The sequence below is a fragment of the Mus musculus genome, chromosome 8 (genome assembly GCF_000001635.26).
Source record: "Mus musculus strain C57BL/6J chromosome 8, GRCm38.p6 C57BL/6J".
Classification (NCBI taxonomy): domain Eukaryota; kingdom Metazoa; phylum Chordata; class Mammalia; order Rodentia; family Muridae; genus Mus; species Mus musculus.
In genome coordinates this window covers 78,687,247-78,699,873 of record NC_000074.6, presented here as the reverse complement: position 1 = coordinate 78,699,873, position 12,627 = coordinate 78,687,247, and the positions used below count along the sequence as shown (strand labels likewise).

The 12,627-nt window shown below is 44.3% G+C and overlaps 1 protein-coding gene across 12 annotated transcripts in view; it reads right to left on the bottom strand.

Moving 5' to 3' along the window:
• The window catches only part of Slc10a7 (solute carrier family 10 (sodium/bile acid cotransporter family), member 7), a 224,690-nt gene that overhangs the window by 34,139 nt on the left and 177,924 nt on the right, over window positions 1-12,627 (bottom strand). For 9 of the 12 annotated variants that reach the window (XR_878921.2, XR_387783.2, XR_387784.2 and 6 more), the window contains 2 exons: window positions 2,543-2,708; window positions 1,303-1,354 (listed from right to left, as the gene is read on the bottom strand). Coding sequence is in view for 7 of the 12 variants with exons in the window: in XM_006531488.2 (XP_006531551.1) it covers window positions 1,303-1,354; window positions 2,543-2,708 (218 nt within the window). In the remaining 5 variants the exon portion in view is untranslated. Of the gene's footprint in view, window positions 1-1,302; window positions 1,355-2,542; window positions 2,782-12,627 lie in introns of those variants that run through there. The other 3 variants (XR_003947353.1, NM_001282108.1, XM_011248545.2) reach the window with 3 other exon arrangements.

The following is a 12,627-nucleotide window of genomic DNA, read 5'->3' as shown; positions in this document are numbered from 1 at the left end:
CTTTGTGTTTACATAAACTACCTTTTATTTTTAACTAAGCTTTGGAGATATTAGAACAATGCTGTGGTCACCAGGACCCAAGTCACTGGAAGCCCTAAGAACCTGGTGGTAGCACCTGCCTTAATCCCAGTACTTGGACGGCAGAGGCAGGAAGATCTCTGTGAGTTTGAAGCCAGGCTAGTCTACAATTTGACTTCCAGAAAAGCCAGGGTACACAGAGAAACCTTGTCTTAAAAACAAACAACCAAAACCAACCAAAACACCCCCCCCCAAAAAAAAAACCCAAAAACCCTAAGGCCAAACCAAAACCAAACAACAACAAAAAACCCCACCACCCAATCAACCAACCAAAACACATAGACAAATGTAAAAAAAGTTAAGGCTAGAAATGTAGTTAGCGCGGCATCTGGAACTGAATGAGGGAAGTGACTTTGGGAGTAGAATATGTATGACAAACTCAGGTGATTATCTACAAAATAATGATGCTAAGGAGTCCAGCTTGAGGAACTCTGGAGAGGGGACTCCAGCAAAAAGAAAAAAATAGCTGGTGGTGGAGAACCTCTGTGACTCTGAAGTCAGCTTAGTCTATATAATGAATTCCAGGCCAGCCAGGGCTGCATTGTGAGACCCTGAATAGATGTATAGACAGATAGACAGACAGACACACAGGTGGGGGTGGGGTGGAGAATGTAAGAGCTGTAGAGCTCTACAGATGCCATCTTTTGGTCATAAAATGGCCACTATACTCATGAGCTCACAGAAGCTATGATGGCTTGTGAAAAATCAAGCCAATAAGATGGTCCAACATGGCAAACCCTAGTGTCAGTTGAACTCAGTGGTTACACAAACCCAAAAGTAGAGGCGTGAAAGGGGAGGACATGATCAAGATACACTGTTTATGTGTATGAATTAGTTAAAAAATAAAAGATTGTCTGTTTAACGGGGGGAAGAGGTTGTTTCAGAGAAAAAGACTAATTGCATTTTAAATATCTTGCTAAAGCATTGGCAGACGATAGGTACACGGTAAGGACAATGATCTCGCTGGGGCATAGGAGAAAGCCTAGACAGAATGTCTCGACTTGGATGTGTCAGCAGAAAGCTGCCAGCAAAGCCAGGAGAACGGAGGGGGCTGTGCAAGCTCGTGAGGGAAGTGAGACATGGGCCCAGTTCAGCCCCGTCGGCCATGTCTGCAGCTTGAAAGAGGCAGCAGAGAGAAAGTGGTCAGCGAGAGTAGGAAACGCAGGACAGCACGTGGTACAGCAGCCACAGGGAGACGCTAACGGGAGACACCAAACCACTTACCGTGTGGAGAAGATGAAAGTCAGAAGCATGAAGCTCAGCTGAACGGAGACTACTAAGGAAAAGACAGAACAAGACAGTGGGTGAGTGGTGTCCGGCACCTGGAGAGGTTCTGGCAGCTTGCTGAGTTCTACCACACGCCTGTCTGAAATTAAACACAACTCAGCCGACATACACTGCCAAACTGACAGAGGCACAGATGGCTGGACTAAGCTGTTCTCACACACAGATGATGGCGTTAGCACGCAGGAAGATCTAGAACCCTCTCTGACTGTCTTAGGTTTGGTGATCTTGTTTGTTCATTTAAAAGGACTGGCTTACACCGGGAGCTGAACAGCATAAACATAACGTGCACCTGGAAACAACTCATCTCCATGGTAAAAAAAGATTATTTGGTATTATAGTATTACTAAAAGTCAAGCTTGGAAATTAGGATAACTAGAATACAAAGTTGTTTTTTAAGCTTTAGTAGTTATTGACATTTATAGTCTGCTGCTCCTGGAAAGCAAAGAACCATTTCTTGATAAAATTTCATCAGAAACTATGATGGAAACTTGAGATATTAGCCAATGCAGCTGAATTTTTATACACACACACGTGTGTGTGTGTGTGTGTGTGTGTGTGTGTGTGTGTGTGTGTGTGTGTATGTATATATATAGACATCATATGTCACAAATCTTTTTGAAATCACGAGAGATCAGACTGAGGGCTGGAGAGATGGCTCAGAGGTTAAGAGCACTGGCTGCTTTTCTAGAGGTCCTGAGTTCAATTCCCAGCAACCCATGGTGGCTCACAACCATCTGTAATGGGATCTGATGCCCTCTTCTGGTATGTCTGAAGATAGCAATACTATACTCACACAAAACAAAGAAATAAACCTAAGAGAGAGAGAGAGAGAGAGAGAGAGAGAGAGAGAGAGAGAAAGAGAGAGAGAGAGAGAGAGAGGGGGGGGGAGAGAGAGAGAGAGCAGGCTGAGTTTAACTTAATTTGGTGACTTATTGAATTGCAACATAGATGGAACAGAATGCAGTACATATTAGAATTTCTCCTATTAACATTACTGTAGATCAGAAAGTGGTGCACGAAACATAAAAAGAGATTAAGATTCAAATGTCAGGCTGATGTCTTTCTAAAGAACATATTGATAGAGTCAATCAGTTAGTAAACGTAGTATCAGCTAAGCAGAGAGCGTGGAATTGCTGCACAATGCTGTGGGGGAGGCCAGGCGACAGCTGTGACTTACTTATGAACAGTATGAGGATGAGGCTGAACTTGTCCAGGTCGATGTTTGGGTTGGAGAAGGTGTCACAGAAGGTGGTGTAGATGATCATGAGTAGCACGCTACTGCTGACCACACCAAATGGTGGCTTCTTCCTCTCCAGCCAGTCCTTGATGTAGCGTCGGACGATCTGAAACACAGAGATCAACAGGTCGCCTCTTCGCTGAGATGTAGGAAGTGGAATTGGGCATCACAAAGTGATTCTGACAGCGCAAAGACAGAATGGGAAGAGAATAATTTGGATGATGGCCACAGTGGATTTCAAAGCTTCCCTGCCTTTCCATTCTTCTTCTGGGGAATTCAGTATTTGTGGTGCAACTTCCACTGGGCGTCCATAATGAGAGTGAATTTTCAAGCGCATTCAAATCCGTCCTTAATCATGCCAAATGCTCTTTGCTAGCTGTCACGGAGACATGCCCATTAAGCCTCCCCCAAGTTTATGTCCTCTGCTGCTGTAATGGATGTGTGTAATTATCACAGTCCCCTTTGCCTCAACAGACAATTCCAAGTGCGACTTTGGGAATCTTAAAAATCTGACATCTTCAAGAATTTCAAGACAGTAGATAATCGAAAGTGATCCATGGAACATATTAATATTTAAAACACTAGCAATGCACCAGAAGTTTTTAATTAAATTATAACTCATGCTTGAAAAGCAAAAGTGCATGTGTTGTGGGAGTTTAAATAATTCACATCTGAATATCTAGAGTTTTTTTGTGAATCCAAAGACAAATGCCATTTGTACACTTTTAGAATTCTAAGATTAATACTTAAAAATGAATAAACCTGTCCTAACTTTTCTACAAAAGGACTTGTGAAATAAAAGTTACAGTGTAGCACCTTCTGATTTTAAGACCAAATCATCCACTTAAGTCAGAACAGTGTGATACTGGTGGCACTGTTTGCTTGGGCATGCACATCAGCGCCCTTTCACTGCTGATGGAAGGGGTAAAGTGTCACTATAAGGGCGCAGTGAAGACATTTAAAGTTTTGATTCACTCACTGTCCTGCATAAATGAATGTGAAATTTCACAATAGTCTGAGTTACTAGGGATCCATTAGTAGTAATGAGGTCAAGGAACCTCTGTAAGGTGAAAGGGTTCTACTGGCAACCACTCTGCCATGAAAAGGGCTAAATCTGCAGTGGAGCACAGCCTTAAGAATATTAGAAACACAACAGGCTAAAGTTGTCTCTCCTAACTATGGTTGTGTTTTCTGTAGTTTCCAGGGTCAAATTCACTCTGAATATGGCAAATGAAAATTCAAGAAATAAACAATTCACAAACTGCGAATAAATTTCATTATAGCTTATTATTGCAATTATATGTTATTAAGGTTGTAGTTAATCTTTTACTGGGTTAACTATAGACTAACCCTCACTATATGTACGTGTGTATGTGTATGCATTTGCATGAGCTCAGTTCCATCCATGGCTTCAGGCTTCCCCCCAGACGTTGTCCCCATTGGCAATAACAAGGGACACTGCACTCTCTTAGTCTCTTGGGGAATGAGTAAACTGCCTGTGTCTAGGTAAGAGTCTCAGCAGAAAGGTGATTGCTTGGTACCAGGTGCGGGGACACATTGTGTGTGTCGGGAATGAAGGGAGCGAGTATTTCAGACTGACCAACAATGGTTAGGAGTCTTTAAAAGGCAGATCTTATATTAAAGTAATAACTGGCTCACTAAAATACTGATAGGGAAGGAGAGTTCTCAAACTGTTTTATTTTATTTTATTTTATTTATTGGTGTTCATTTCTTAGAGTTGAAAACGTACTGATGAGAGCAGGTCTACTGCCCAGGGTCAGGGGCTGGTGCATAGAACAGGAGTTGTAGGTAACAGTGTGAGAGGCATCATGGGCGATACGAAGACCCTTGTTCAAACAGGAAAGGCTATCAAGGGACTTCACTTAGGTCATTTCATAATTACCATATGACAAATATAGTCTTCCAAGTTTTAATTGCTTTAAAACTAAACAGAAATTAATGACATCTGTGGCAACATTGATTCCTTTTTCTTTTCTTTTTTCCTTTATTTTTTTGAGACAGGGTTTCTCTGTAGCCCTGGCTGTCCTGGAACTATCTCTGTAGGCCAGGCTGGCTTTGAACTCACAGAAATCCACCTGCCTCTGCTTCCTGAGTGGGACTGAAGGTGTGTGTTCTCACTACCCATTGGAACATTTATTCTTACTCTAGTACAGAATAGTTAAAAACTGTCCCCTCTCTGATCCACATTCCCAAACTAAGCATGCTCATCTCTCACCCCACCACACCCCGCCTGAGAAGATAAATAAGAAGGAATGGGATGGAGCGTGTAAGCCAAAGCCACCTTAAAGCCAAGGCAAATCTCCAATCATCAATCAACATTATGAGCAGTAATTTGATTTAGTTAACCTAATAGTCTCTTCAAAACTTCATTACAAGGCACTCGGTCTTGTGGTAGCGTAGGATGCTTTCAATATGGCAAGAGAAAAGGGCCCCTGAGTCAGAATCCTCTTAGCCTAAATATCCGAGGGTCAACGCCGGATACTTCATCTTGATGAAATCAAGTACAAGTTGGGAACTGGATGAGCCCACGAGGGCAGTGACAAATGTAGAGGAACCCAGCCTGCCAGGAGATTTGTAGGCTCACTGTGGTATCTGGCCATGTCTCCTCAGTCAAGCATTCTACATCGCTCTAGCTCCATAGAGCCTCTCCATCTTGCTTTAAATTCAGTTCTCAGAGGAGCCATATTAGCATCGTGTAGTGGGAAAGGCAACTGAGTGAAGAGCAGCTGATGTACCTCACAGATGCGGTCTGGCCACAGCTCCAGAAAACATCGTTTGTCCTGCAGTTCAGCAACTACTTCTATCATAGTCATGCCGTGTTTCTGAGGAATTTGTCCCATCTAAAAACTCTCCAGACTTTGGCCGCATTGGCAGTGTTAGTGACCCTACAGGAACCAAAGCTTTGTCAGAGAGACCAGCACATCCTGAGACTGTCCCTGAAAGAATTCTCAGAAACAAAGACAACTCAGTATGAGGTGGGAAGAGGAGTCCAGGTGAGATGCCAGGTAGATCTCTGCTTAGAACTTATCCTAACTTTATTTGTCCTCAGTGCTCAGAGAAACTTAGGCATTAAAAATTAACTGACGAGTGTTCATTAACTCGCTTGCTTTTCCCAGTAGAGCAGGGAAAAACCGTCTCCCCCAGGAAGGCTGTCCTTTTATTGTCTCATCCTTAATATTTGGATTTTCGTTATTTTAAATTAAATAGCAGGCAAGACTACAGGAAAATTAAACTTGACTGCACTTCCAATAAGCTGTGCTTCGTATCAGTTGCAATATGACTTCAGTTTAGAAACCAGTGAAAGCGGCCCGTCCCATGTGAAGAGCGTTGATGGCCAAGGTGACATGAGGGCCACTGCGTTTTCTTAATCTTTTCAGTCAATGTATTTCCCTTTTTGTTTTCTACTCTGTCTTTACATTTATAAATTGAGCTTGGGGTGAGAATGTATGGTGGATAATTCCCCATGTTAGCCTAAGTTTTACATTTTATTTTTCTTCATGACGGTTTCAGGTTCTTTGGTGGTCACCCGCTACTGCAATGAATTCACATATTTTCATAAGGAGGTGGGGTCTTTATTAGCATCCTGTTAATGGACATTGTGAGACTGGTGGGGTTAAAGTCAATGTTTATAGCACTTTTCCCTTAAGGTGTATTATTTATTTAATTATTTATTTTTAAAATTTATTTATTATAGGTAAGTACACTGTAGCTGTCTTCAGACACCCCAGAAGAGGGCATCAGATCTCATTATGGATGGTTGTGAGCCACCATGTGGTTGCTGGGATTTGAACTCACAACCTTCAGAAGAGCAGTCGGCGCTCTTAACTGCTGAGCCATCTCTCTGGCCCCTTAAAATGCTTTATTAAATATTGATTAGGTTTAAGACAGTATAAGTATACTTTGAAAAAATACAATAATAAATTGGAAATGCCCATCAGTGGTGACCCATCTCAGAGAGAAATAAGCATCAGTTGGGAAAATTCACCCTGTGCTTCATCCCACTCTCAGACCAATGCTGCTGGAAATCTTGCTGGAAATACAGTTGACAGCCAAGGCAAAGAGCCCAGACAATCTGCATTAAAAATAAGAAGCTAGTCACATGGTAAGGAGGGATATGCTCTCCACGTGCTTAGAGAACCCACATCAGGTCAATGTACAGACTGGAACCAGGTTAGGCATGACCCTGAATTCTAGTTCTGCTCCTTCCTTTGACATCCTGGGTAATCATTAACTTTCCTGTGGCTCATCTGTGACCACAGCTATAGTACAGATGGAGAAACTGGCTGGGCGGTGGTGGCGCACGCCTTTAATCCCAGCACTTGGGAGGCAGAGGCAGGCGGTTTTCTGAGTTCGAGGCCAGTGTGGACTACAGAGTGAGTACCAGGACAGCCTGGTCTACAGAGTGAGTTCCAGGACAGCCAGGGCTACACAGAGAAACCCTGTCTCGAAAAACCAAAAAGGATGGAGTAACTGCCTGGGCTGAAGATGCTGTCGACACAGCCTGTGCCAGGTGAGTGGTCCTCATTCTCAATTCTGGTTCTGGGGCCGTGATGTGTTTCCCCGTGGACAGCACATCCCATCCCACAGGACCATGTGCCAGCTAAACACACACACACACACAAACTGTGTGAAGCAAAAGGAAGATCGAAGACACTTCAGATCCAATTGAACTTCATCCAGCTTCAAGCTGCAACACACCACCAGTAGAAATGCCTGAGAACTCATGATAACAGGCAGACATGCGCTTCACTGTTAACTCATAGAGAGATGAGGTGGGCTGTAGTGTGCCACTCTGAAAACTAACCAGGGTGCTAGAGAATAATGAAAGGTGATAGGAACTCAGGTTCATTGTTGTTTATTCATAGATCATCCGTAGCTACAATGTGTAAAAGAGGCACCAGCTACTCGCCTTAGAGCTCGGGAAGGCAAACAGGAAAGCGTACAAAGTTCCCTTCCTTAAGGTCAGGCACACAGAACAGGAAGACCAACGCAAGCCTGGCAGATACTCAAGCAAGCCTGAGGACTTCAACCAAAAGCAGGCATCCTCGGAGAAAAGGCAGAGAAGTGAAATCCACTCCAGGAATAGACTTCAAAGTTGAAGTCTGACGCTGTGTTACCATGAGTAAGAGGCTCAGGAGATTTTGCTCAGTTCACATACTTACCCCTTTTATTTTTCCCCAGTTCATTTTGTTTAAGAAATAATGACAGATCTTATTTTAAACTTATTTTCAAAGATTAGTGTAACAAATTGTAGAGAAGTTTGCTTTTGTAATTGGGCATTTTCTGTTACAAATGTTGCCGCGTATCAGTTTCCTCTGGACAACTATCCCTGCACATTTCCTACAAGACCCTCGGAGGCCCCATGGCAGGACTGAAGTGAGTCAGCGCAGAGGCAAACTAGGCAGACGGGTCCCCATCTTTGGGGAGCTTACATTCTAGTCCGGAGCTGAATGAAAACATACAGGCAAACAAACAGAAGAAGAAGAAGCAGGAAATGAAATGCATTAAGAGAAGTTTAAATGAGGTAGCTTGATTGTGTGCGGCTAGTGGCACCTGGGGCAGCCAGTGGAGGAAGCTGCAGGAGAGTCTCTAGGGAGGTGGGAAGAGGCGAGGGCCAGGGCAAAGGCTCCGGAGAAGGAGAGGGTGCTGGAGAAACAGCAGGTATAAGGGAGGATTTCAGGACAGGGGTGGGGCTATAAGGGAAGCACCCAGGACCTAAGACAGTGGAGAGAAAAGGAAAGCTCACATGAAGTGGGGTCGTGCAGAGATCTTGGGTGGCATTTTTAGTTTGATGCCATGGATGTAAATCGTGAGGGGACTATGTGATTGCTGCAGCGTGCAGGGAGCTCTGCTGGGGGTCTGTGAAGTAAGTGGAGCTGGACTGAGGCGAGAAGGTAGAATGAACGAAGGTCCTGCCTGTTGTGTCTGAGATCTAAGCAGTCAGCTGCACACACAGACTAGGTTGGTGGTCAGACGCAAATGGGACTGGGCTTCTGTGAAGGCCCTTAAAGGAGTGGGGGTGGGGGGGGGCTGTGGTGGTAGAGGAGTGCTTTCAGTGCTAGACTGTGGCCCATAAGCTGGGTCACAGGGGAAGTGAAGGACGCCGAGAGCAGGCCGGATGACAGGCTGTCGAGCTGGAAGAATCACTGCAGAAGAGAAGGGGTAGGCAGCTGGTGCCAGAGACCTGAGCTGTTCCCGACTGACCCTCGCTCACGTGAGCCTGCCATCTGTCTGGAAGCACAGTCCTCGGCATTAGGGAAATAAGCTCCTCCTTAAAATACTGAATTTCCTCCTGTCAGGGCTGTAGTGCACTGTACACTTGTTGGAAGGGCAGCAGCCACCATCATCTGACGCAGTCTGCATGACACAGGCTGATTCTGACAGACGTGGTCCCAGGAGCAGGATGGCCAAGGGAGGAGGCCTGTTCATTGCCCCACCCCAGAGGCATTCATCTCCCCTGCAGTCCCCAGGGATCTGGGCTCAGTGCTAATAAAGTAATTAATAACTAATAAACTGTTCTCCTATGGGCAGCCCTTCTCTCTTGCTATGGCCTTACAGTTGCCCCTCTGTGCCCATGGGTTTATAAAAATTAAAAGTATTTGAAAAAACTTATCGAATTTGTCCTTACTATTTTAAAACTATTTACACAACACATGAACTCTATTGATTAGATTTTACAAATAATCTGTAGTGGATATATGTATATGCCATGCACAAACACTATGCTATTTTAGACTTGAAATCCCCTGGGTTTTATTTGTAGGGACTCTGGAGCCAATCCCCTTAGAATCGGAAGGACAATTGTACTCAAATTTCTTTTCAAGGTTTGTTTTGCGGGTGACTGCTGGGAAAGGAAAAGTCATTGTTATCAGTAGCTGCTACATGCAGACCTAAAAACATAATCCTGAACAAATAACAATCTAGGGGAATGAGTGCTGGGCCCCCTATGGGTAGGTTCAAAGCTCTCGATGTCAATCTCTTTGTAGAGCTTAAACCCTACTACTAAGCATGGTATTGAATACACCTGTGGGCAACCAAACGCCTACGCCTACGGAGCTCACCGTGCAGGCTGACTGACACGGAGCAAATAAAGACAGAAGCCCTGAATGAAACATTGAGGAAGGAATCGGCTCTGCTTCCAGTTCACGGTAGATCATCATCATCTCTTTGATAAACAGTGCTGAGCCCATTAAGGGTGAACTGGCACTGAATGTAGGCCAGGGGAGCGAGAACAGGCAGGCCACTGCTCCATGCAGAGAGCTCAGCAATGAGGCTGCAGGAACCAACAGCTTTCTGAAAGATAAAGGCAGAAGGTGTGGGGGGCACATCCAGACTCACTCAAGAGAACTTGAGAGGACACAGTGTGGCAGAAGTGGAGCCTGTAAGGAGAGGGGTACAAAGGTGCAGGCAGAGGCAGGGTGAGCTAAACTGTCAAGTTAAAGAAACCGTGGTTCAAGGAGGTGGCAACAAGGAGCACAGAGGCGATCTTAAAAGAGGAACACCACAAGTAGACTCACTGTTAGGGCTACCTGGGAGGCAGATGAGCGGACTCACTGTTAGGGGTACCCAGAGGCAGTGAGATCTGGGGTGGGAACTGGAGGACATTCAGGACAGAGAAACAGGGTCAGGAGGGGCGACAGCTTAGACAAGAGATGGCCAGGTATGCTGGCCTCTCTCACACTGGATGGTGTTGCAGATGCCACTTGGAAAGGACCTTGAGAAAGAAAGGATGGCATTTAGTGACGTCCTGGATGAAAGGTTAAAAATCCCAGGATTGGGTGGAGGCAAGGTTGACCCATCAGTGCAGTGATGGTGACCGCCCACTCGTACGATTAGAGGATGCAAGGGAGGGATATTCTCCAATCACAGAAAGCTTCGAGACGTTCTTAAGAGGATGAAATACAAAGCTACCCATTCTGTGTCTGTACATTCAAAGCCAGACAGGCCCAGTGCTGAGCTGGGGGTGGGGGGAGGACACAGGGCCCCATCCTTATTAACCCAGAAGCTATCTCCAATTGACAACTGCTCACAAGGGGAACATTAGTTTTCTCCAGGGAAGTCTCACTGCGTGCACAAACCACATTTAAGGGAGGTCCCACAGCCAGCCCAGCAGTATTTTTTGGAGATGTTCTGTCTCATAATGCTTTGCTCGGGAATTCTTTTTAACCTTACTTGCCTTTTGCTTATCTATTGTGGTTTCCTGCTTTGTGTTTTTATGGGTTTTGTGTATGTATGTGTGTGCATGAGTATGTGTGTGCATATGCATGTGTATGTGTGTGCATATATACATGTGTATGCATATGTATACGTATGTGCATATGCATGAGTATGTGTGTATATGCTTGAGTATGTGTGTACATATGCATATGTGTGTACATATGAATGAGTATGTGTGTGTATATGCATGAGTATGTATGTGCACATGCATGAGTATGTGAGTGTATATGCATGTGTATGTATTTCTCATTCCCTTTTCCTTTTCTTTCTTTTCTCTCTGTTTTATTCTGCTTTGTTAGTTTTCAGTCAGCCCATTTGGGTAAGGAGCTGGATGAGTCGGGTGGGAGGGAGGATCTGGGAGCTGCAGGAGGGGAACGTGTGATCAGCATATACTGTTTGATAAAATTTATTTTCAATTTTAAAAAAGCTACTCATACTACCTTTTGGCTGCCTTTCCTACTTTACTGAATGCTTCACTACTGGGCACAGAGGATGAGCAATGTAGCAACCCAATATCCTCTCTGGGTAAAGATTCTTTGCATAAATGGTGCAGTACTCTATATATTTAAAGACTGAATTATGTGCATGTTTTTGTCCATATGTTAAGCCAAGAATTTATTGTTAATATAGATTTTCCAAGAGCCATTAGTAGAAGAATTATGTGTTCCAAGTTGTTATGGGAAGCATGAATGCACACTGATGCTGTTCACAACGGAGAAATGGGGGCAGAGAGGGGTGCTTATGCCTCAATAAGACCAGAGTACACCTCATGGAAACAGTTTCCTGTTTTCTTTTCATTGACTGACTGATTCATTCATTCATACATTCATTCATGCATTCTACATACACTTACTGGATGAACCTGTAGCCTGGGAATATAATGGGAAATGAAATAAACATGGCTTCTAAACACATTGTGCTTGCCATGCCGCACAGGAAACAGTCACAAAGCTCACAGGATAAACACACATCATGAGAAAGGCTGAGTCAGGAGTTGGCCAGGGTGCTAAGCAGTGAAATGGGGGAGCACTGCACCGTTCAAATGAGAGGTGAGTTCAAGAGTCAGGCGAGTAATAAGCTGGGTGGGAGGTGGGCAGGAGTGAGCTCCATCCGAAGGAATGAACGGAGACTGAGAAAGGTCCAGGTGAGTCAGGTGAGAAACAGAGCAGAGGCTACAGAGGCAGCAGGGCAAATGGTTATTCAAAATCCTCATTATGTAATTGGCATGGGGATGTATTTTTCAATTTTATTTTGTATTTAATGAAGTCATAATCTTTGATTGCTTTTAAATCACCCCAATTACACTAAATTTAGCCTATTTTCTAAGTTTAAAGTTAATTGTAAGAGTGTCTGTGTGGTGGCTGCTATGGTGTTCTGTATGGATCTACCTGCTCTGTTTGCTGCTTCTTTCCTATGGGTTTGAGTGAGGCCAGCCTGAAATGACTGTGAGAAAACATGAAGACTAACCACTCAGAGGAGTCGGCCCAGCCCCAGAGAGAGGCATTAGGACAGGCTGTGGAAGGCTTTGGTGGGAAACAGCTTCCCCTCCCTGCTCCTTTCACCCCTATGCATTTCTTGTATTCAACCTGCCTCAGAATCTTCCGCCAACAGAACCCCATTGAAGACAGCACTAAGCACTATGTGTATGGATGTCATATTTATGGACCACATTTGAAAGGGTTGCTTCCTGTTTGGCATACACAAACAATGTGGTGATGATGATAATGATGACGATGATGACAAGTGACGACATAGAGTGTTCATTGTGTCAGACTATACTGCAAGAA